The following is a 25,077-nucleotide window of genomic DNA, read 5'->3' on the forward strand; positions in this document are numbered from 1 at the left end:
AACTATAGGGAAACGGACTTGGCCCAGTGGTTAGGGCCTCCGTCTACCACATGGGAGGCCCGCGGTTCAAACCCCGGGCCTCCTTGACCTGTGTGGAGCTGGCCCACGTGCAGTGCTGATGTGCGCAAGGAATACCATGCCACGCGGGGGTGTCCCCCACATAGGGGAGCCCCACGTGCAAGGAGTGCACCCCATAAGGAGAGCCACCCAGAGCAAAAGAAAGTTCAGCCTGCCTAAGAATGGCACCGCCCACATGGAGAGCTGACACAGCAAGATGACGCAACAAAAAGAAACACAGATTCCCGTGCCACTGACAACAACAGAAGCGGACAAAGAAGAACACACAGCAAATAGACACAGAGAACAGACAACCAGGGCAGGGGTGGGGGAATAAATAAATAAATAAATCTTTTTTTTAAAAATTTTTAAAAAAAGATAAACTATAAACATATATGCACCTAATAAAAGAGCCCCAAAATACATGAAGAAGAAACTAACAGAGCAGATTTCGTCTGGCTCAGAATTTAAAGTCAAACTCAAGGTTGACTTTTAAATGAACCTGAAGGAAATGAGGGTTCATCTCTTAATATACCACTGTTAAACAAAGAATCCTAAATTAGGGCATAATCTCAATATAGTAAAAATAACTCATTAAAATAGTCCGTGGGCTTAACTAAGTGAACGTTTATTGCTCCCTTAAAAATAGCTTTATTTGACCTTTTATATTTTAAGGGGGAAATTATTCACTTATCTTATGCCTATATGAGTTCAGTTTTTCTTCAAAATAGGATAAACACTTTTCTTCTAAAGTTAAAACAAAATGGTCCCTGGGCTCTTGCAAAACCCGAGTTTACCAGGTTGAGACTCGAGCTCAGCACCCTTGCTATCTGAGATGAGGATCCTGCCAGTCGAAACATTTGGGCAAAAAGGAAGAAGGACTTGCTGAGCAAATGGCTGTTTTCTGCCTGAGTTCTCTAAACCGTAGAGGCTATCATGCCGAAAGGCCAGCAGCAGCCCCAGGACACCCAGAGTTAGAAACTGCCCTGGGGTGGGGGCAGATGTTGACCATTCTATTGCAAAATCAATCATTAAGGAAGTCATCAAGTTAAGTTTACATTCCTTGTGGGTCTTTACTGTGTAACGGTTAGTGTCACAGGACCCAGCGCAGATGGCAGATGACGTGGAATTTCCCTGCAGCAAATAGGGGCTTACTCATTCGAAGGCACTCCAGGGAAGCCTGGCCCCAGTTCCTCGTGTACGACGACTCGATGTAGTAGCAGTGACCGTGGAAAGGAATCCACGCCGTGTGCTCGGACTCCGGGCACCTGCCGGGCAGCTGTGGTGGCTCAGTGGCAGGGATTTCTGCTCATCCAAAGGCATTTACAATAAAGCAAAAATGAAGTTTCTGTAGTACGTGGAATAATATTTTGGCAGCTACGGGAAATTTTATCACCTATCATTATTAAAATCAAAAGCTTCTAATGGGCAACATTTGGATCTACCATTTTTATTACTGGATTTTCTTTTACAATTTTTTCATTTGAAATATATTTCAGTAGAATGCACTATATATGGCACAATCAACCACTTATGGTTGATTAACACTTATAAGTGGTTAACACTTACAATTAAAAATGTAGATCACAGATACCTACAAAGATGTGAATATATATTTTTTAAAGTCAAAGAAAATAATTTGTAAAGGGATTTCCCCTTCAAGCCACATTTTTCCTCTCCTGGGGTCCACGCCTCACCTGACCTCTTTAGCTACAAATGACACCTGTGATATAACCCAAAGCTATAGTTAGGATTCTAGGTCTGTGTCCCCAGTATCACTGATTGATGAATCTATTGATATTCTGATAAAATTATTTTGATACAGATGCACCGCTGACAATCAAATGTAAGCATAAACTACTGGGGAATCCAGCATTATAGATTCAGAGGGCAAACTCATTAATAAATATTCAGAAATTCATAAAGAGGAAATTAACTCTAGCAATGAAGAGAACTTTGACTGACGTATGTTGGTTTGTTAGGTGAGGGGATATCTTTTATCCCATCTCAGCTACTTGAGACCTATTACTGTTTAACGATGTCGACAGTGGTGTGTTGTAGCTTTTGCAGAAATTTTAGCATCCCCTGATTGTTTTGTGTATTCAATTACCAGCTGATCTTTTGCAGACAAAATAGAAGCTTTCACTGCAAGATGCTGTCTTCCAGGAGCCGTCAAGGTCCAGATAGACGCAGGCCGACTTCAGCCTGGGCTCGTCGGCAGCCCAGTTCGTGTACCTCACCCTCCACCCGTCAGTCCAAGCGTATTCATTGTTGGTCTGTGAGCAGAGAAACAGCCATTAACGTGGAGCCGAAAATATCAAAGGAACCAAGGAAAGATCCAAAAGACTGTGGTTTGACAGAGACACCTGAACTTGGTGAAATTAAAAAATCATTATCAATCATTTCTACCAGCGTGTCTCAAATTCAGCAAATGCAGCCTTTTTTCAAAGGGGCTCATTTCTTGGACATTCCCAGAAATATGTCCTGGGGAGCCAGTCTGCCCTAAAACACAGGTGCCTTCCTCAGACTCTCTCTCCTTTGTAGGTTTTCAGGGCAAAGAGATGTTTTATCTTCATGATGAATAAAATATTTCTTATTTTATTATTGAAAGGAAACTAAAATTTAAGTAATTTTCCTTGGATTCGTGGATTCTGAGAGAAACCCTGATCTAGTCTTCTCTCCTCTCTGTACTGATGCGGCAACAGCCAAGGGATAAACAACTGAGCCAAGGTCATGCTGGGAACTGGCACAGGAGACCGAGGCTCTGGATTTCCAGCCATGTGGACTTTCGACTACATGAATCATGAGTGTTTTATTCAAATTTCCCACTTTATTTAGTTGAACAAATTTAACATCACAGTCTAATCAATAACATCAAAATATTATTTATCAGTAATATTCTTTCATTAGTCCAGATGAGATTTTACATGTAATACCGAAGAACAGTTGGTATATAAAATTAATCAGAAATCATCAATTTTTTAAAATTCAAACAATCTTTTCCTTTGTAACTGCATCATTTAATTTACCAAGCTGATTACCATAGGTCCAATGATAAAATCAGAGGCACATGTTCTCTTAAGTTAGAATCTTGAGGTATTCTACCACAAATAACCAAATAATACTTTAATAAACATACTCCATAGACATGAGGAAGGTAATAGCCCTATTTTTGTTGTAAATATTCGTGTAAAGAAATGCAGTTTAATCTTTCTAAAAATAAATAAAGCATGTTTTAAACTCATAAGAGAATGGTGACTGTGTCTGTGAAAAGAAAGTGAATGAATGATCTCCTGAATGAAATTAATGAATGAATGAGTTATTTACTGAATGAATTAATCCTGAAGACATGGTTTGTCAAAGACATAAAAATGTCTTGCCTAAGTTTAATCACAAAAGCCATTATGGAACTACTTACTTTTAAAATCTTCACCTCCCAACTTAGGAAATACTTTTCATTGCACCAAGTGCAAATTTTGACCTCTGCATCACAGCACTGGAAATGCTATAAAATATAGCACCATCTACTTCCCAGGTTTATCCTTTTCTATCTTTTTCTCTTCTTGGCACTGCTTCTTTGTGCTCTACCATCCTAGATCATGCTCCTCTGAGAAACTCCTCTTGGTCCTCTCCTCAAACAACTGTTCCCTTTTCCATCTTCTCATAGTTTTATGCCTACCTCTCTTGACACTTCTTGTTCTATATCTTAATTATATGCTGGCATATCTATGCCCTCTACTAGAAAGCTTGCTAGCTGGAGGGAGGGAGGGAGCAAGGGATGATGGATGGATGGACAGATGGACAGGCAGAAGGATGGATGATGGAAAGAGGGAGGGAGGGATGAAAGGAAGGAGGGCAGGAGGAACAGAGGGTAGATAGATGGAAGAAAAGGGATGGAGGATTGATAGATGGATGGAAGGAGGGAGGGAAGGGTGGAGAATGGAGGGAGGGAGGGTAAAAGGGACGCAGGGAGGGAAGGAAGTGTGGAGGAGGGAGGGAACGAGGGAGGATGGATAGATGGAAGGCGGGAAGGAAGGATGGATGTAGGGAGGGGGGAAGGAGAGAGGGAGGGGCTAGATGGAAAGAGGAAAAGAGGGTGGATGAATGGATGGACAGATGGATAGATGGATGGATGGATAGATGAATGGAAAGAGGGAGAAAGGGATGAAAGTAGGGAGGGAAGGATGAAAGCAGGGCAGGAGGGATAGAGGATGGATGGATGGAAGGAGGGAGAAATGGAGGATGGGTGGATGCATGGACAGATGAATGGAAGAAAGGAAAGAGGGAGGGAGGGGTGGAGAATGGAGGGAGGGCAGGAAGGAAGGTTGGAGGATGGATGGAGGGAGGGAAGGATGGATGGAAGGAGGAAGGAAGGATGGATGTAGGGAAGGGAAGGAGAGAAGGAGGAGGCTGGATGGAAAGAGGGAGAGAGGGAGAGCAGGAGAGAGAAAGGGAGTGGGTGGATGGATGGATGGATGGATGGATGGATGGATGGATGGATGGAAGGAGAGAGGGAGGGAGGGAAGGGAATGAGAGGGAGGGAGACTGGATAGAAAGAGGGAGAGAGGGAGGGAGGATGGATGTATGCATGGATGCATGGATGGATGGATGCATGGATGGATGGATGGATGGAGGCAGGGATGGAAGAAGGGAGGGAGGCCAGATGGTATGATTATGAGGCACCAGAAGAGACTAAGTTCAGGAAAATTTTGGTAACTCTATCACCACCTGAAAGCCCTACCTTGTCCCTCAGCCCACCCTGCTCTCTGCCAACATTCCCTTCTCTGTTCTGGAATATAGAGCATTGACTGCAATGAAATATTTCTCAAACATAGATGGAAGTGGTCAAAGTATCCCCATTACCCAGGAACCAGGTCCCAGACTGCCCTCTGAATTCCCACTGCATCACATATTTGAGACGTAATACTGGAGAGAAGTAGGTGAATAAATGAACTTCTTTAGACCCAGAATACAATCTTAATACTCAAAATCAGTGTGAGAACTAATACTAGTGAGATGATTCCTACTTTGATTTCTGACACACCTCACTAGTTTGCTCACTCCATGATGGCACAGGTGCATTTTGCTCATCCTGGCACATTTCAAAGAGTGCAGCAGGGTTTGTGACCATAGAAAGTGTCCACCTAGCCAAACCTTCTTTATCAGCTGGGCCACGTTGTGCATGTTGCTGGCATCTTACCTCATTGCTGTTTAGGGCAATCCACATGGGCTCCTTCGACGCCAGCATGTGCATCCACACAAATGCGTCGTTATAAGGATCCAGAATGCTGGCAATTTGGGAGCCATTATATTCACAATAACTCTTTGCTTCATGCCATGGCAACTTAAATTTCACAAATGAATAGCTGCTTTCACCATACTTAATAAAACCATCAGGTGGAATTATTGTCGGAGAATAATGCAAAGAAGGGTCTGAAATAAAAGGATTATTTTGGTTAGCATTATCAATGCACATTAATTGAGCACCATTAGTACATAATTATATACTATATACTATACACTATACATCGTAAATATAATCAGAAGAGCACATATCCACACCAAGTGGTAAGTACATTTTCATAAATTTTTCACACATGGAAACAAAACTTTTTAAAATCAATATACCTGATCAAAAGCAATCATTTCCAAACTGTATTTTGAAGAACATTAAGGCAGATCTTTGACCAAGTTTCTAAACTAAAAAACAAAAGATCTTACAGGGTGTGGCTCAATCATTTGGGTGCCTGTCTACCACATGAGAGGTCCTGGGTTTGGGTCCTGGTGCCTCCTAAAGAACATGCACAGATGACATCCCCACCACAATGAGCTAGACACCATCCCTGCCACATGAGCAAGGTGCCACCTCCTGCTGCAATGAGCAGATGCCACAAGCCAGCAGATGCCACAGCACGTGGAGCAGATGTGGCTCAGGCCATTGGGCACTCGCCTCTCATGTGGGAGGTCCCGGATTCAGTTTCTGGTGCCTCCTGGAGAAGGTGAGCAAACAATGAGAAGATAGAGGAGAGAACCAAGGGTGGGGGGAGGATAAATAAAGAAAAATAAAGTAAATAAATAAATCTTTTTTTAAGAATAAAGGTATTACAAATGCAATGGCAAGGCAGTAGAAGGAAATTGCCACAGTAGCAAATCATGGATTTCTTCGTAAATTAAAGAGCATTTCTGATGGTTAGATTCATGTATCTACTTGTCCAGTTAATGGTATCCAGTTGTCTGGTCAAACAAGCACTGGCCTAATTGTCACTGTGAGGACATTTCCTGGACTTATATCATCAGTAATTTGATTGTGTCTATGGCTGATGAGATCTACAATCAACTAAGGAGATTACTATCAGCAATAAGAGATGTCTCATCATTTTAATTGAAGGCTTGAAAAGGAGAAATGATGAATTCAACATTCAGTTGAGAGTATTCCTTTCTCTACTTCGGCCAGCCAGCTTCTGCTGGGGAATTTGTGGAGGGCCTTCTTTGGAGTTCCTGGTTTGCAGCTTGCCCTATGGAATTTGAACTTGTGCAACCCCACAGTCATATGAGACAATTTTATAAAATTTCATAATATTTACCGATATCTACTGTCTATTCTGTTTCCCTAGAGAACCCTGGCTAATACAGCCTTGATACAGGGAGTAGTTCTTGAGAAATAGAATTTTAAGCATGAGATTTCTGAATTGGTTCAGTGGATTTGGGAATTGGTTCTCTACCCTATTTAGATTCAAAGGCACAAATGACTCTATTTACAATAATCAAGATGGCACTGTTAGTCCATGGCATGAGTTGGCAATACCACCATTGATACAGCTACTCACATGATAATAAGAGGCAAGGCTCTAGGTGAGAGTGATTTTGACACCTGAACTGAGTTTTGCGTTGGTAAATGGTACAATGATGTTGGCTGGTTGTTCCTAAATGTGCTGGATACAGTTATAAAGGAAAGGGATGGCCTAAGGCTTCAAGTTTGCAACTTAAGCACCACATGAAAGGCATGAAAGTTTCTATGTGTGTCCAGAGAAAATCGTATTTCTTGTAGCTGCAGACTTGAGATCGCTGAAAAACAGATGCAGAGTCTTATTATGCAAGTGGCTGAATTACAACATAAACTAAATCCCCAACCTTGCAGGGTGTCGGCTGTTAAAGTGAGGGCATTGATTGGAAAGGAGTGAGATCCTGAAAATTAGAATGGGGACATAGGGGCTGATAATGATGGCAGTGAACATACTGAAATGCTAGATTCTGCTGAGTCTTTGCTAATGAACCTGTAATGGTCTGCCCTGAGGGGCCAGCCACCCAACCTCCGACTTACCCCGAGGGATCTGCATCCAACCTCCACCTGAAGGGATTAACCTGTTTCATCAGATGAAATGTAGTGGAATTCCCTGAGGTAACTGGCCTGCAAGACACATCTACTTCTTCTCATGACCCACCCTTACCACCCCTCTTCTCTTCCAGACCTATTACTAGATAGAAGTCTCAACAAGCCCCAAAAGATGAGGTACAAAGTGTGACCTGTGAAGAAGCGTGCGACACTCCAAAAAAAACTACATGAGTTTTTCCAATTTGTATAGCCAGAAATCAAGGGAATATGTGTGGGAATGGATATTAAGGTTGTGGAATAATGGTGGAAGGAATATAGAGTTGAATCAGGCTGGAATTATTGCTACAGGCCCGCCACACAGAGATCCTGGATTCAGTGTTGTAGCTCGCGGGGTTAGAAAGGGCTCTAACAGTTTGGCCGGGTGGCTGGCTGAAACATGGACCTAAGGGTGGCTAATATTACTTGAGGTCCAAATGCCAGAACTGCCCTGTTATAATGTAGATGAGGCTTAGAGATTGGAATGCCAGAGTGGATTCATCAAGTAAGACCTTGCTTACCCCCTCCAGGAGTGTCCAGAGGACACACCTTTCACCAGGACTGTGAGGAATAAATTTGCCAGACTAACTCCATCTTCCCTGAAGAGCTCTGTGGTTGTTCTTCTCGGTAGGTCAGCTATTACAATGGGAATAGATGCCAAGAAACAAAAATCTTTAAACTCTATGGGAATGATTGGATCTGGGCTGGTAGAAGCCAAGTGGCAGCAGTTCATTACCGAAGACAAAGTAGGCATGGAAAACAGTGAAAAACAAACTCAGAGTAGCAATCAGAGAGTCTGAGTCACATAGACTTATGGCATTGGCTAAAAGATCACAGGGTACCTCAAAGTAAAATAGGTGGGCAGTCTACTAAATTCTTACTTGATCTGTATGATCAGAAGAGTTCTAGGTAGAGTGAACAAAAGCCTACCTTGAATTGCAGAAACAGAGTTACATCACTTTTAATCAATTCCCAGACTGGAGGCAGTTTACAGACCCAGATCCCCTTGAAGGAGGGGAAGGGCAGGTCTCCTTGGGGACGGACCCGGTAGTATTGCCAAAAATTGATACTGTTAATCTTCCTCCCAGCTTTCCCCAAAGTGACCTATGGACTTTTACCAGGGTAGCTATACACTGGGGAAAGGGAAATCATCAGATATTTCAAAGATTGTTGGACAATGGCTCAGAAGCGCCATTAATCCAGGAGACCCAATTTGTCACTGTGGTCCACCAGCCGGTGTAGGGGCTTATGGGGTTCAGGAGCTTTAGCTCAGGTCCATCTCACCGTGGGGCCAGTGGGCCCCAGACCCATTCTGTGGTTATTTCCCCAGTTCCAGAATGCGTAATTGGAATAGACATACGCAGCAACTAGCAGACACCACACTGATTCCCTGACCTGTTGAGTAAGGGTTATTAAGGTAGGAAAGGCCAAGTGGAAGCCACAAGAACTGCCACCACCCCGCAAAATAGTAAATCAAAAGCAATACTGGATCCCAGGGGGGACTGCGGAGGTCAGTCCCACCATCAAGGATTTAAAGGACGCAGGGGTGGCGACTCCCATTCAACTCTCGTTTTTGGCTTGTGCAGAAAACAGATGGATTTTAGAGACTGACAGCAGATTATCATAAACTTAACCAGGTGGTAACTCCAATTACAGCTGTTATTCAGATGTGGAATCATTGCTTGAGCAAAGCAACAACCCAGCACCTGTTATGCAGCTATTGATCTGGTATGCAGTTTTTTTTATCACAATTGCTGTTACAAAGGCCACCAGAAACAGTTTGCTTTCAGCTGGCAAGACCAACAATATACTTTCACTTTCTTGCCTCAGGGGTATATCAACTCTCCAGCCCTATGTCACAATATTTTCTGCAGGGATCTTGATGTCTCTCCCTCCTGCAAGGTATAACTCTTGATGATATCATGCTGATTGGACCTAGTGCGCAAGAAGTAGCAAAGACTCTAGACTTATTGGCAGGGCATTTGTTTGTCAGAGGATGGGAGACAAATCCAAGAAAAATACGGGAGGCTTCCACTTCAGAGAAATTTCTAGATTTCCAGTGGTGTGGGGCATGTCAAGATATCCCTTCTAAAGTGAAGGATAAGCTGTTGCATCTGACCCGTCCTATGGCCAAAAAACAGGCACAATGCCTAGCGGGCCTCCTTGGATTTTGGAGACAACACATTCCTCATTTGGGTGTGCTACCCCAGCCTACTTATTGAGTGGCCAGAAAAGCTGCTGGTTTTGAGTGGAGACCAGAACAAGAGGAAGCTCTGTGACAGGCCCAAGCTGCTGTGCCAGCTGCTCTGCCACTTGGGCCATATGATCCAGCAGATCCAATGGTGCTGAAAGTGTCAGTGGCTAACAGAGACACTGTCTGGAGGCTTTGACAGGCCCCTATAGGAGAATCACAACACAGACCCTTAGGATTTTGGAGCAAATCCCGACAATCCTCTGCAGATAACTCCTCTCCTTTTGAGAAGCTTTTGGCCTGCTACTGGGCCTTAGTAGAGACTGTACAGGTAACCACGGGCCACCAAGTTACCTTGAGACCTGAGTTGCCTGTCACGAGCTGGGTGTTGTTGACCCACCAAGCCATGTAGTTGGGCATTCATGGCAGCACTCCATCATAAAGAGGACGTGGTATATACGAGATGGGGCTCAAGCAGGTCCTAAAGGCACAAGTTACATAAGAAAGTGGCCCAAATGTGCACCACCCCTGCCATGTTACCTTCTCTTTCCCAGACCACAGCTTTGGCCTCTTGGGGAGTCCCTTACAACCAGTTGGCTGAGGAAGAGAAAACTCGGGCCTGGTTTACAGATGGTTCTACATTATATGCAGGGACCACCCAAAAGTGGACAGCTGCAGTACTGCAGCCCCTTTCTGGAATGTCCCTGAAGGACAATGGTGAGCGAAAATCCTCCCAATAGGCAGAACTTTGAGCAGTGCACCTGGTTGTTCATTTTGCTTGGAAGGAGAAATTGCCAGAGGTGCGTTTATACACTGATTCATGGCCTGGTGCCAATGGTTTGGCTGGATGGTCAGGGACTTGGAAGGAACATGATTGGAAAATTGGTGACAAAGAGGACTGGGGAAGAGCTATGTGGACAGACCTTTCTGAGTGGGCAAAAAATATGAAAATATTTGTTTCCCACATGAATGCTTATCAGAGGGTGACTTCAGCAGAGGAAGATTTTAGTAAACAAGTGGACAAGATGACCCGCTCTGTGACTAATGCTTAGCGTCTTTCCCCAGCCACTCCTGTCATTGCCCAGTGGACTCATGAACAAAGTGGCCATGGAGGTAGGGATGGAGGTTATGCATGGGTCAGCAACAAGGACTTCCCCTCCCCAAGGCTGACTTGGCTATAGCCACTGCTGAGTGCCCAGTCTGCCCGCAGCAGAGACCCACACTCAGCCCCCAATATGGCACCATTCCTCGAGGTGACCAGCCTGCTACCTGGTGGCAGGTTGACTACGTTGGACCACTTCCACCATGGACGGGGCAGCGATTTGTTCTAACCGGAATAGGCGCATATAAGGGTTTGCCTTCCCTTCACACAATGCTTCTCCAAAACTACCATCCATGGACTTATGGAATGTCTTATCCACCACCATGCTGTTCCACACAGCACTGCTTCTGATCAAGGAACCATTTCACAGCAAATGATGTGAGAGAACGGGCACATGCCCACGTTCCCCACCACCCTGAAGCTGCTGGTTTGATAGATCGGTGGAATGGCCTTTTTTAAAATACATTGAAGTATATCATTCATACCTGCGCATACATAAACAATGTGTATAGTAATGGTTGTGAACTTCAAAAACAAACACAGGTAACATCATACTGGGCTCTCATACCTCACCCTACCACCAATACCTTGCATTGTTTTTAAACATTTTCAATTAATGATTAAAGAGCATCCTCAAAATATTAGTACTAAGCAAAATATTTTTCTCTCAACCCACCCTATTATTATTTTTTATCATTTACACATAAAAATACATAAATAATAAGTATATAGTAAAAATTGCAAACTACAAAGCAAACATGCACAACATCATACAGGGGTCCCATACATCAACCTTCCACCAACACCTTGCATTGTTGTTAGACATTTGTTACAAATTATGTAAGAATATTGTCAAAATCTTACTTCTAATTATAGTCCTTATCTTACATTTGGCGTATTTTTCCCCAGCCCACCCTATTATTATTTTTTAAGTATATTTTTATGACAGAAGTTGTAAACTTATGAGAAAATCATGGACAAGTGCAGAGTTCCCAAACAACACCCCTCTATCAACACACAACACTGTGGTGGAACATTCGTGACAGATATGAGATAATATCACCTGATTATTACCAGGTCCATAGCGCATATTTGGCACACATTTTCCATACTACCCCACGGAACGGCCTTCTGAAGACTCAGTTATGGCACCAGCTAGGTGGCAATACCTTGCAGGGCTGGGCAGTGTCCTCCAGGATCCATGGGTCCAGGAAACAAGGGGTGGAAATGGGAGTGGCCCCACTCACTACTACCCCTAGTGACCCACTGGGAAAGCTCTTGCTCGCTGTCACGGCAACCTTAATCTCTGCTGGTCTACACGGTTTATTTCCAAAGGAGGAGAGCTGCCACCAGGGAACACAACAATGATTCCACTGAACTGGAAGTTAAGACTGCCCCCTGGCCACTTTGGGCTCCCCTCATGTCTGAATCAACAGCCAAAGAAGGGAAGTACTATCAAAGGGAAATAGGACTGCATTTACATAATGGAGGTAAGGAAGAGTTTACCTGGAATACAGGAGATCCTCTAGGGCGTCTCCCAGGGCCCCCATGCCCTGTGATTAAAGCCAGTGGAGAAGTCCATCAGCCCAACCCAGGCAGGACTAACAATGGCCCAGAAGCTTCAGGAATGAAGGTTTGCCCCACCAGGCAAAGAACCACGGCCAGCTGAAGTGCTCACTGAGGGTGATGGAAACATGGAATGTGCAGTGGAAGAAGGGAGTGATAAATACGAAGCTTGACCACATGATTAGGTACAGAAACGAGGACTGTAATGGTTATGAATAGTTCTTCCTTGTTTCCTTACAAGTGTGTTTATACACGTACATAAAGTAAATATCTTTGATTTCCTCCCTTACCCTATGGCACAAGTTCTATTAGTTTCATGTCATAGCAATTAAGTTGCAAGATATCAAGTTTACAAGTGAACATTACCCAAAGACTTGCATCCTATTCTGGAGAGATTCAGTGTGTTTCCAGTTGAGTACTGTTAGGTGAAAACTATTTCTGACTGCTGTTCTAGAGACTGAGTACAGTGTAAGGAGACGTGCACGGCTGCCAAGTCGGCAAAGGGTGGATTGTGATGGTCAGGTTCAGGTGTCAGCTCGGCCAGGTGAGGGCGCCCAGTGCTCTGGTCAAGCAAGCGCTGGCCTGATTGTTACTATGAGGACATTTTGTGGTCTCAAGTCATCAGTAATCTGATTGCATGGGACCAGGACCTGCACAAGTCACGGATCACTTAAGTTCTGTCTTGGGACCAGTTTCTGTGCCTCCCACCCAGGCCCCATGTCCTAGACTGGAGCTGGCAGCCCTGTGTCCAGGGCCACCTGGGCTTTCTGACCCTCCCTCACCTTCTAACATGGGATTCTAACCCCTGCTTTAGGCCCTCCCATACTCTCAGCCACCTCCTGCCACTGCCCAAAGCCACAGCTTGCTTCCGCATGTGAGCTGATGCCCCGGGGCAGAGCCCAGCAACCGACAGCCAGACAGCCAAATCTACCTGCTGTCCTTCAGCTGAGAGTATTCCAGCTAAGAATAATGGTGCCTATGTGGGTGAAAAAAATCAAAGAAGAATAATTTTCCTGACATGCAAAACCTACATGGAAATCCAGTTTCATTGCCCATAAATACAGGTTCGTTGGGACACCGGCTCACCTGGTTTGGATAGTCCGCAGCTGCTTCCTGCTCGCACGGCAGATCCGAGTGGTGGGGACAGAGAGCCCAGGACCGGCAAAGCCACAAGGCTTGGCAACCTGGCCCTCAGCAGGAAGCTGGCCCGCCCTGCCCTGGGTTCTCTGGACTCTTATCTACCAGTTTCGACTTGGCCAAACCCCACCTGTTTCTCTTTTCCCCTAAGCACCTATGTATCACCTGCCTCACTCTGTCGCTGCTGCACAAAGGAAAAGCACTGTGTTTTTCCCGGAAAGACCACTTCATTTCAACACGAGGAGGGCGGCCTCCCCCGTCCTCTGCCGCTGCTGCCACCTGGTGTCGGCATAAAATCGTTAAGCCCGCCCGGCCCACGGGGCTCTGAGCAGGCCTGTCTCAGCTTGGGGGTGCCCGGGCTGGTCTCGACACTGGGGGAAATCTGGGGGCCACGAGCTGGCACGTGCAGCTTGAGATAAAGCAAAAACACCATTTTCGTGGAAAGCGATATACAACTAGCTCATCTGTCCAATTGCTTATTTCAAAAACATTTTAAGGAAAAAACTAAAATACAAAAACGTTATTTCCGAGGGGTTAGATTGTGGGTCATTTTTTCTCTTTATGTTTTTCTGTATTTCTAAAATTTCATCAACGTGTGTTATGTGTTTTTTAAACAGTGTTGTTTTCTGGTTCTAAATATATACATATAGGTAATAAAAGTTTAAAATATATATATATAGAAAAATAAAGGAGCTAAAGTCTCCCTTTATCCCACTGTGCACAGGCGACTACTATGCCTATTTTGATGCATTTCCATAGTCTTTCCTAATTCCTGTTTTTTAAAGAAGGGAATTGTTTGAGTTTTTTGCATAATTGATAGTCTATACAATTTTATATTCTTTTTTCACTTTAATACTGTGAGCCTTTCCTTATGACGCTAAAATTTTCAAGATATTTTTTACTGGTGGCAAAATATTCTGTGACATATGTTTATAAGAAGGAGAAGGAGATTTTAAGATGCTTGTGAGCCCCTCCACTCCCGTGAGGAACCCCTCACCCAGGGAACACAGCGTGGGGGCCGCACTCAAGCTTTCCAGGCAGCCCCCGAAGGGGCGTGGTGCAGCAGGGTAAGGAAAGGGCCGCGGCTTAGACCAGCTTTTGGATTGACAGAGGGTTCAATTTCTCAAATACTTTTCAAAGATCTGAAAACATCTCCCAGTAAGCAAACTTGGCCCAGTGGTTAGGGCATCCCCCTACCACATGGGAGGTCCAAGGTTCAAACTCCGGGCCTCCTTGACCGGTGTGGAGCTGGCCCATGCGCAGTGCTGATGCGAGCAAGGAGTGCCGTGCCACACAGGGGTGTCCCCAGCGTAGGGGAGCCCCACGTGCAAGGAGTGTGCCCCATAAGGAGAGCCACTCAGCACAAAAGAAAGTGCAGCCTGCCCAGGAATGGCGCCGCACACATGGAGAGCTGATGCAGCAAGGTGACGCAACAAAAAGAGACACAGATTCCCGTGCTGCTGATAAGGATAGAAGTGGACACAGAAGAACACACAGCGAATGGACACAGAGAGCAGACAACTTCGGGGGGCGGAGAATAAAATACAAAATAAATCTTTAACAAAAAAATCTCCCACGATTTTCAGCTATTGCCGTGAGTTGACGTTTTTTCCCTGATTCCCCAGAAAGTGTTGGAAAATCCAGCGGATGTGGGAGAACAAGTGACTTCTGGCTCAGGTCGCTCAGGACGGCGCCTCCCTCCCACTCAGCCTCCTCTCCACTCTGTGCTCTGACTTCCCACCTCTGCATGGGCAGCTGGACCCTTTCATTCTCCTTTCACCGGACACTGTGTGCAGGCAGACCCTTGTTTCTCAGTAAATATCCATAGATACTGTTTTATTTTCTTTTTTTTTTCCCATAAAAAGTTTATTGATGGAAAAAGATGCTTTAGAGACACATCAGCCAGGATTAGGCAACATTATCCAAGAGTTAGCCATAGTCTGGCAACTTTAGCCAGAGTGGTGTCTTCATTAAGTAGTTGCTAAGACCTACTGTGTGCCACAGGTGTGCACCTTTGTCTTTTTTTTTTTTTCAAATTCTACTCAATTTATTCATTTTTTTAAAAGACATTACATTAAAAAAATATGAGGTCCCCATTTGCCTCCACCGCCCCCACCCCACCACGTTTTATTTTCATTTAACCACATTCAGACCTTCTATGATGAAAAGTGGAACTCAAATCAGCTGCTAACATTTTTTAAGACATGGGATATAAAACAAATGATGAGACGTACATGATGCTTTGAGCCCCCAGTTCTTTGAATGGAGATATTCCTACACTGACGTTGAAAAAGAGGAACAGGAAAGCAAGTGTCCTGATTTTCTAGCAAAATTAGAGTTTCGACTTCAAGTTCAACCCGCATGAAACTTTCTGGTAACGGATGAGGGAGTACACACTTGAATGAATTACAGAAAACATCACCCTTTCGGCCTGCCATAGGTGTGCACGGGCTAAAGTGAGAATCAAACAAACCAGCTGCTGTGTAGGCAGGTGGCGCGTGTTCTTTAAGTGTGTTGGAAAACCCAGCTCCTAGAAGAAGGCGAGCTCGTGGAGAACCTACCGGACTGTGTCTGGCAGATGTAGCCTCGCTTGCTGTCGCATGTGTCGTCCATCCACTTCCCACCTTCTCTGGACTTGCCTCCAAGGATGACGACGCAGTCGGCCTGCGTGTCGACGAGAAAGAAGAGAACGAGAAAGAATCAGTACCTATTAAATCAATCCACTAATGAGCTGAAAAGAGACAAACCCGCGTTATCCCTGAATCCCAGCGGTGAGATCGCCCCAGGGCCCGTGCCGTGTGCTCAGCCCCTCCTGACTTCCCACGAACAGGTGCCCGCTTCCCACAAGGGCTGCGGCCGCTGAAGGCCTGCTGTCCACATTCGAAACCCAGACAGGCCTGCATCAATCCGGCGGGTCTGCCTGACGCCCCTTGCCATCAGAAATATCCATCACTGTCAAAACCTAAGAACCAAATGGATGAGGAAATCACAGAGCCCTTTCCCTTCAAATTCTCACGCTCTAAACCCAGGGACAGCCCTCTGCTCACCTGAGGAGCCAAGTGCAATCAGCCTTTGCTTTTACTAGCAGTTTTTTAAAGCACAGTTAGGTTCCCACCTAAGGGCCACAAAGATGTCCTCTTACTTATGAGCTCACAGGGGCTAAGCCAGGGCCGGGAAAACCTCTCTTTTTCTCTGGTGTGAAGGCTCTTGCCATCTCAAGCGTGCACGGGAGCCTATCACCTAAAGGAAGCAGAACGGGCAGAGTGGGCGCTGGCCAGGCTCCCCCAGTGCCAGAGCGCGGCTTTGCTTCTGTCCTGTGCTGCGCTCCTCCCCTGCCAGCCGTAAAGCTCTCGGCGCTCACTGATGCCCCACGGTTCTCGGGATTTCACTGGTACCATGTGGCCTCCGGGGTTCTGTGAAAACGCCAGCTGCAGAGCTGAGAGCCGCGAGGCTGGGGAGCCGGTGAACTTGCCGGTCCCACGGGGGATACCAGGCCCCTGACCCTCCTCAGAAAGGGGGGAACGACGCACCGGGCAGGAGGGCACCAGGGCAGCCAGAAAGTGAGGATGCGCGGCCAGGACCTGGGCCCCACAGCGAGGGCTCGGCCAGCCCAGGCCCGGGGCCGAGGGCCCCACCAGCCCCGGGCCACACCGTGGTACTCGATTGTAGGGCACGGTGTCAACACACTGACATTTCAAAACAGCAGACGCACGTCTCAGTCGGCAGCACTCGGAGGTTAACTGGCAGGGTTGTTTGTTTTCTTGCTCTTTTTCGGTGGTACACAAAAGAATGAGTTTTTCGATCAATGGCTTCTTGGATTCAACGATATACAGAGCCAAGCTCTCGGGCCCTGGACTGTTTGCCGCATGACAGCATGTATCTATCTGTCCTATTTCCAGATAACACCTGCAACCTAATCAGAACTGTCCGTTTGCTCCTTTAAAGTAAAAGGAGGGGGTCTGGGGGTCTCCTTGGGGAAGCCAGGAAGTAAGGTCTCATGAAATCATTTTGCTTTCCATGGCCGCAGTCCTAAAATTCCATTGTTCTTATTTTCACAGTTACCTCCTTGTGGTGAATGACGTTGCTTTCCCATTTTCTCCTGCTACAAAGTTTCCTTTTTTTTTTAAAGATTTATTTTTATTTATTTCTCTCCCCTTCCCTGCCCCCCCAGTTGTCTGCGCTCTGTGTCCCTTTGCTGTATGTTCTTCTGTGTCTGCTTGGATTCTTGTCAGCGGCACCAGGAATCTGTGTCTCTTTTTTGTTGAGTCATCTTGCTGCATCAGCTCTCTGTGTGTGTGGCGCCACTCCTGGGCAGGTTGCACTGTTTTTGCATGGGGTGACTCTCCTTATGGAGCACACTCCTTGCACGTGGGGCTCCCCTACATGGGGGACACCCTTGCATGACAGGACACCCCTGCATGGCAGGGCACTCCTTGCATGCATCAGCACTGCGCATGGGCCAGCTCATCACACAGGTTAGGAGGCCCTGGGTTTGAACCTTGGACCTCCCATGTGGTAGGCAGACGCCCTATCCATTGGGCCAAATCTGCTTCCCAAAGTTTCCTTTTAAAATAAGTTAAATAAATAATACAATATTTAATTTTTTTAAAGTTTAAAAATAAGCCAAAAAAGGAGTAGATTTAAAGAAAATGTTAATTTGGTCACACTACACCAATAGCAACACACAAATACAGCAAAAGACAAAATGACAGGAGTTGGGGAAACACAGCTCAGCGCGTCGCTGACCACAGCTGCCCAGGCCTGAGCAGTGGCAGCTGCTGTTCCTCAGGCTCCCTGCCCAGCCTCCTTGTGACACGAGACTCAGGCATCAGGAACCCACAGTCCTATGGTTCATGGGTCCCCACTACCCAGTCTCCATGCTCAACTATTCCCATTTCCATCTGCCTGCCTCAGAGTCTGCTCCACTCAAGGGAGCCTGTATAGAGTAGCTGTGTTCCCACCACAGAGGCAGAGAACAGCTCTCTCACCCTCTCCTTATCAAACTGCATCTAATCCTCTCCTCCTTCCAAGTCCTGAAATTGTGACAAAACCCTATGCACACTTAGATTCCACTTTGTGAAATGTAAACTTCATGTTTATATGCACTAAGAAAAAGCTGAACAAAAACAATGGTGTTTTTTTCTGGATGGTGAGATTATATGGGTTTTGTTTGATTTCTGCTTCTCCATGTGTTCTAAAAACAAAAAGCGTATAATATTGAATCTTTTAAAAATTTTACACAAAACCCACCTCTCGTCCATTAAATATTTCTAAGCAAAATTAATATCACTCAATTCTATTAGTTCTCTAATTTTCAACCCTCATTTATATAATAAGGATCCAAGAATTTCCCTACAGAAAACCACTTGCCCATTGCCAAAATGTATCTGCCCTGCACATAGCTACCAAATTAGTTATCATCAAAATGCCTTTTGACCAAATCTTTCTTCAGCTCAAACCTTTTCCTGCTGTTTGCCTGACAAAGTCCAAACCCTTCCAAAGGGTATCCAAATTTCTCTAACTTCTGCTTTCCACCTTTTGAAGCTCACTCCTAGCTTCTTTTCTGCATAAAGCTTCTGCTTCACCCAAAGCCATTTGCCTCTGCCCAGACACAATCGCCCACTCAGCCTGCACCCATGCCTGTCCTCTTGCCAAGTTCCCCAACCACTGATTGTTACGTTCTAAGCTTCTGGAGGGAAAGGCCCTCTGATTCTTCTCATAGTCCCTCCCTCCACCTCAACATGCAAAGACAGGGCCTTACAAGAGGAGCGCGAACCACCCATCCCACAGCCAGTCCCTTTCCTCCGTTACCACCGTGCTTTGACGCAGGGATTGCCCCTGCTCCCTTTAGTCCCTTTCCTCTCTTATTTCCTAGAGGACTTGTGCACTAGCAGAAGTGTAAGCTCCTTGGAGGTAAGAACAAAACCTTAGTCTCTTCCTGGTTCTCACAATACCTAGCATGACATTGGCTGCCTGTTCAGCAACGTAAGAACAAAGGCAGTAAAATCAAGAAGCAATCCTCTGGCTCTTCAGTTCATGTAAAAAGCACTGGACACAGAACCTGGCACGCGGGAAGCACCCCACAATGCCAGTTCAGCGATGATGCAGCATCGCTTCTAGACCTGCACCCCAAACACGACATCTTCAAGAGATTAGGGGCAGCCGGGGCCAAGAAACGACAGGCTAGATTAAAGGGCACATCCTGACCGGACGGGCCTGAGTTTCCCTGCCCCACACACCCCTACAACACCCCCGCCCCTCCCTCCGCCAGGCAGAAGGGTTCTGAGCCGAATGCATGCCCTCCCCTCGCGGGCGCTCCGGCAGGCTTGTCAGAGGGGTCAGTGGTGGGCGTGGCGTGGGCACTGCCCGGCACTTACGTCTTCGTAAGAAAGGCTGCTTCTTCTCCCGCCAGGGTAGCCTTTCCCCCAGTTTGTATAATGGACGCCCCGTCCATCTGTCCAGAGGAACGTGTGCTCGGAATTGACGTCATTCAGCCCGATCCAGGCGTTAAAAGTCGAGTCCTTCATGTGGTAGGTGAGAAACCCTGAGAGGAAGGGCCACAGAACAAGCGTAAATCCGGGAAATAGTCAAGATGCGTTAATTTCAGAACACGGCCTGTGTCGACGTCTCTCTTGTTACTCAAAAGCCTTTGCCGTGCAGGTGGGCACAGGCTCACCTCGGCGCAGCGTCACCCTTCAGCTCTGACTGCGACGGGCTTCCCATGGCAAGGCGCTGGGCTCTAAGAGCAGGCGGCAGTACAAGCCAGGTCCACCCCAAGCGCCCCAGGTCCCGGGGCCAGAGGAGGCTGCAGTGCTCCCCGCACCCCACTCCCGAGTTGGTGCTCCCAGCAGGGGTTACCTGGCTACCCTCCCTGAGAAGGGGCCCGTTTTCTAATCCACACTAGACACCGTCAGGCAACTGGCCTTCCTGGTTTTACAAATAAGGTTCTCAGATCCCAATAACTAGCCCGGAGGAGGCTCCTAGCACAGGAAAGTTCCGAAAATAAAAAGCGTTTGTCAAAACCAGAAGTGCTGGGCTGCCGAGGTAGCTACACCTCGAGTGAGAAGCCACAGGGCACACGACGGGCTGGCCCTGGGCTGACACCCAGGGTGACGCCCGGGGCACCCCTGAAACCGCCCTCTCGCTGGGTCCGGAGACCCAGGAAATAGAGAAGTCGGGGCAAGCGGAGCCTCCTGCCTCTTTCAATCCGGGCGGTGAGGGGGGTGGAGGCAGATGCCCAGAGGCCGCACTGCCCGCACATTCCTCTCCTCTGCCCGTCCCCGCGCGGCCCACAGCGGCCGGGCCAGGGGCTCCGGCTCGCCTCCCGGGCTGGAGCAGGGTGGGAGCTCGGACCGGGGAGAGGCCCCCACCGACGCGGCTGCTTGTCCAGGGCCGGCCGTTCTGGGAAGCACCGCTGCCCAGCTCGCTCTGCAGAGCGACAGGGAGGGGGCAGCCCTGCTCGGCCAGCTCGAGGCTGACAAACCTCGTCGCCTCCGTATCCGGAGCGGCGCGCCGGGGGACGCTGACTTGTTCCCCCGCGCCCTGGATGAGAACATAACTCAGGCCTGGCCTCCGACCCCAACACAGCGTGGGGAAGCCCCCTGCTGGCCTTTCAGCACCGACTCGTCCTGCCAAGGACACGCGCCTGTTTTGCCAGGAATAATGTTATTTTATCTGAAAATTGTTTCCTCCTGCACGCCTCTGTTGCCCTTGCCCTGATTGTGCGATGCCAGGAACCGGCACCTTGCGGTGGAGAGAAAATCAAGGCCTGCGCGCTCTGCCGGGTGGCTGAGCCCCGAGGGGCACCGGGGGAGGCCTGGCTGTCACCTTCGTCCAGCGGGCGCCTGCTCTGGCGCCTGGCAGGGGCTGCCCTGGTCAGAGGCCTCGGCGAGAGCTTGGTGGACCGGGCAGCGGGTGCCAAGAGGGGGAGCTGAGCAGGTGGGCGGCAGCCCCGCGGGCCCCTCCGTCTCTCCACGCCGCTGCAGGCACCGTTCTGCAGTACGTGACTCTGGATATCAGAGACTCTCGGAACCCAAAGTGGGTGCAGGGATGTGCGGCCCCCGCTCCGCGCAGCGCGCCCTTAAATTCTCAGGCACGGCCGACGTCGGGGCCCGTCACCCTCCAGCCAGCGCCTGCGGCTCCGCGGCGGGGGCTCTGGGTGACTCAGGGCCAAGCCTCAGCCGGTCCCGCAAAGGGGCCTTATTTGGAAATAGGGGTTTTGCGGGTGCGATGAGCCAGAGTCGGGGGCCCTAACCCCGTGTGCCTGCTGTCCTCACAGGGACACAGAGAGGGACGTGGCCGTGGTGCTGCCGAGACGGCCGCGCTCGCCGGGGAGCCGCGGGGGCCCGGGGGGACCCTGCACGCCCTGGATTCCGCCTCCAGCCTCAGGCAGCGAGGCTGTGTGCCCCCCTGTTCCAGTGCCCAGCAACTGCCAGCCCCGGGCTCCTGCAGCAGCACCCAGCAGCACCCGGCAGGAGGCCCTGAGCCGAGCCCAAGCCCCGTCCCTGGGCTGCCCACCAGCCAAGGCCCCTGGCCACGTGGGCAGCCCCTGTCCAGGCCACGCCTCCAGGCCCCAGCTTAGTGTCTTCCGGATGAACCGGCTGCGGAGGCCCAAGGACCCTCTCATGGTGAGTCCCACGGTCGCCCTAAGGCCCTCCAGGGAAGGCAGCCCCCAAGGCCAGGAGGCAGCACCCGCCCATTTAGGGCAGGGGGAGGCCGAGCAAGCCAGGTCTAGGCAGGGGGAGGCCGGGCGGGCCCAGGTCTAGGCAGGGGGAGGCCGGGCGGGCCCAGGTCTGGGCAGGGGGAGGCCGGGCGGGCCCAGGTCTGGGCAGGGGGAGGCCAAGGGGGCCCAGGTCTGGGCAGGGGGAAGCCGAGCGGGTCTAGATCTAGGGCAGTGGGAGGCCGAGCAGGCCCAGATCTGGACAGGGGGAGGCCGAGCGGGCCAGGTCTAGGCAGAGGGAGATGGAGCAGTCCCAGGTCTGGGCAGGGGGAAGCTGAGTGGGTCTAGATCTAGGGCAGGGGTAGGCCGAGCAGGCCCAGGTCTGGGCAGGGGGAGGCGGAGGGGCTAGCGCCACCCGGCAGGGCCCTGCCACGTCAGGGTGACAAGAGGCTGCTCTCAGTTTGCTCAGGCTCACGTTTAAAAGGTCATTTTTCCTGTGTTGTAAGTCATGTGAACGAGCAACTGGATGTGCAGTAAATGGAAAACTGGTTCTTTTCTATTCATTCGTTTCCTAGAAACACTCCACCTCCGGCTATTTGGGAAACAAGCGGATTGGGGGGAAACAGGGTGGGCTTTGGGCTGGGCGGCCTTGGCCGGATTTCCAGCTTCACCAGGGCCCCAGCACATCCTGCCGCCCATCACAGGGCCCGCGGGGCCGTTTGCAGAGCTGCCCCACCCAGAGGGGCCAGCAGGGCCTGCACCCAGGGAGGCGCCTTCTCGACAAGACAGCTCTTCCTCCCAACGAAAGCACCATTTACGATCGGCAACCCCACGGGGAAACAGCACACTTCACCGCGGCCCGCGCACCTTGCTCCTTATTGCTGGGTATGGATACCAGGTTTCCTCCAAACGCTATGCAAGCTTTCCGGGCATCCTGCCAATTCTTTCTTTCTTCTTCAACAAATCCAAAAATTTTGAAGCACTGAGATAGAAGGAAAAATGTGAAAGAAAAAAAAAACAACTTAGGGGTAAACTAGAGCTCTAAAGAAATCAAAGTTATTTATAGCTACCTATAAGTTTTCCCACAACCAAATCGGGGTTTCTGAAAAACTAAGCTCGTTTTAGGACACGCAGACTTCGCAGCTTCAAGGTTCACATCCTCCCTTAGGACCAACGGTGCGGACATTTGGGTCACCTCAAGGACGCCCCCAATTGCCCTAGGAAAATCGTCGCGGGGATCTCCACCTTTTCTTGCCAAAATATTTCTACGGTGATGGGACCCGCAAAATTAACTCTGAGATGGAGGAGTTGCATTGCCCCTCTGCACTGTGACCGCCACCAGGACTGCCTCCAGTGCTGCCGGTACCTTGTTGTTGTGGAAGTCCCAGCCCTCCTTGCAGCCGCCGGGGGCGGGGGGCGCGGTGGGGGGCGCAGTGGCGTTGATGCTGCTGTTGTGCCGCTGGCAGATGAAGGCGTTGGGGTAGCCGCAGTTGATGTCGTTCCAAAACCCTGCAAAGGGGGCCACGCTCGTTACAGGCCCAAGCGCACAGACCCGAAGGTTCTCAGAAGCGGTCGCGACTGTGATCAGACTTTCCCGTTATGCAAGGGACTAGAAGAATCTACACGAGCCCCCTTTGCTCTCTTGCTTAAACTAATTAAACTTCATGGAGAGTTTTCTAGGAACCCAGCAGGCACTTGGTGTTTCAGATGTTAACTAAATAACTAAAAACAGCTAATAACACCCAGACTTGATATGTACTTAATGCTTCAGGTACGTTAACGACTTTAATCTTCTCCATACCAGGTCCGTCCTATTACTATTCCCATTTTACAGATTAGGAGCTGGGGGAAGGAGGGAGGGAGAAAGAGAGGAGAGAAGAGAGAGAAACATTTTCAGGATATTTTTCTCATATCAGAACATAATAAAAATGTTTTAACAAACAAGAAGTGAGAAGATTGACTATGTCATATATTAACCATCCTTACACATCAGACAGTTGGGCTGCTAAAACTAGAATTCTTTTTTTTCTTTTTTCTTTTGTTTTTTCATTTTTTTATTTTTAAAAGATTCTTAGATTATATAGAAGCTACAAAGAATATATAGGGGATAGAATCCTCCTTTATTTCCTCTTCTTTGCTTGCCTGATGTGTGCGACTTGCTACCTAAATCCAGGGACGTAGGAAACAACACCTCACCCCAAAGGCAAATTCCAGCTGTATCTTGTCTACCTGAATTGGAATACATGGTGACGCAGTTTTCATCATCATTTGCAAAATTGGGTTCACCCGTGGCCCAAGCCACGAAATCCACTTTGCTTCCATCCATCCACCTGGAAAAGAGTGCTCACGTGTTAATCCAGCTACAGCCTGGTCGGGAGCCGGGTGGGCCACTAGAAGGCAGGAGCCCAGATGCCCGGAGGACAGAAGTGGGGGCTCAGCCCCCTGAACCCCACCTCCCAGGGCTACCTCCACGGTTTTATCCCTGACGTGGGAGACGAAGCGGAAGCCCCTAGGAAGTAAGCCGGAAGCTGAACTCCTTGCAGAGCCCTCCTCGGGCCAGATTCCCAGACAGAAGAGAGGATGCACTGCTCAGCTGTCCATCCCCTGGTGTCCCGGGTGCTCCCGGCCCTCCTCAGGTCTGCGGGCCAGTGCTTACTCTCCTAAGTCATGGGAGTTCAGGACCGGCACCGCCGGAAGGCGACCCGATCATCCCAGCAACCCTCTCGTCTTATTGTGACAGAATTATCCATTTCTATTCTTCCAGAATAATGAGCTTATTTAGCTCTCTACTGCCCAGAGATGCACATGGCAATCTCTTGGGACAGATGTGGCTAAAACCTTTGTACACGAGCAGGGACACAGACCTGCTCTTCCAAAGAACAAGGAAAGAGATGCCAAAAGGAGCCAGCTCCCGCCCCCACAGCTCTCCTGGCCCATGTCGATGGAAAGCACCTCGCACTGTTGAAGGAGCCCCACGGCCCCAACGCCGAGCGGCG

At 48.5% G+C, this 25,077-nt stretch overlaps 1 protein-coding gene across 1 annotated transcript in view; it reads right to left on the reverse strand.

Moving 5' to 3' along the window:
- MRC1 (mannose receptor C-type 1) overlaps positions 1-25,077 on the reverse strand; it is a 90,728-nt gene that overhangs the window by 11,558 nt on the left and 54,093 nt on the right. The window contains exons 19-26 of the mRNA XM_058297900.1: positions 24,311-24,411; positions 23,448-23,590; positions 22,949-23,063; positions 19,800-19,966; positions 15,984-16,086; positions 5,258-5,490; positions 2,168-2,333; positions 1,213-1,362 (exon numbers count right to left, since the gene is read on the reverse strand). Coding sequence (XP_058153883.1) covers positions 1,213-1,362; positions 2,168-2,333; positions 5,258-5,490; positions 15,984-16,086; positions 19,800-19,966; positions 22,949-23,063; positions 23,448-23,590; positions 24,311-24,411 — 1,178 coding nt within the window. The remainder of the gene's footprint in view (positions 1-1,212; positions 1,363-2,167; positions 2,334-5,257; positions 5,491-15,983; positions 16,087-19,799; positions 19,967-22,948; positions 23,064-23,447; positions 23,591-24,310; positions 24,412-25,077) is intronic.

Source organism: Dasypus novemcinctus, chromosome 5 (genome assembly GCF_030445035.2).
Source record: "Dasypus novemcinctus isolate mDasNov1 chromosome 5, mDasNov1.1.hap2, whole genome shotgun sequence".
In the NCBI taxonomy this organism is placed as follows: domain Eukaryota; kingdom Metazoa; phylum Chordata; class Mammalia; order Cingulata; family Dasypodidae; genus Dasypus; species Dasypus novemcinctus.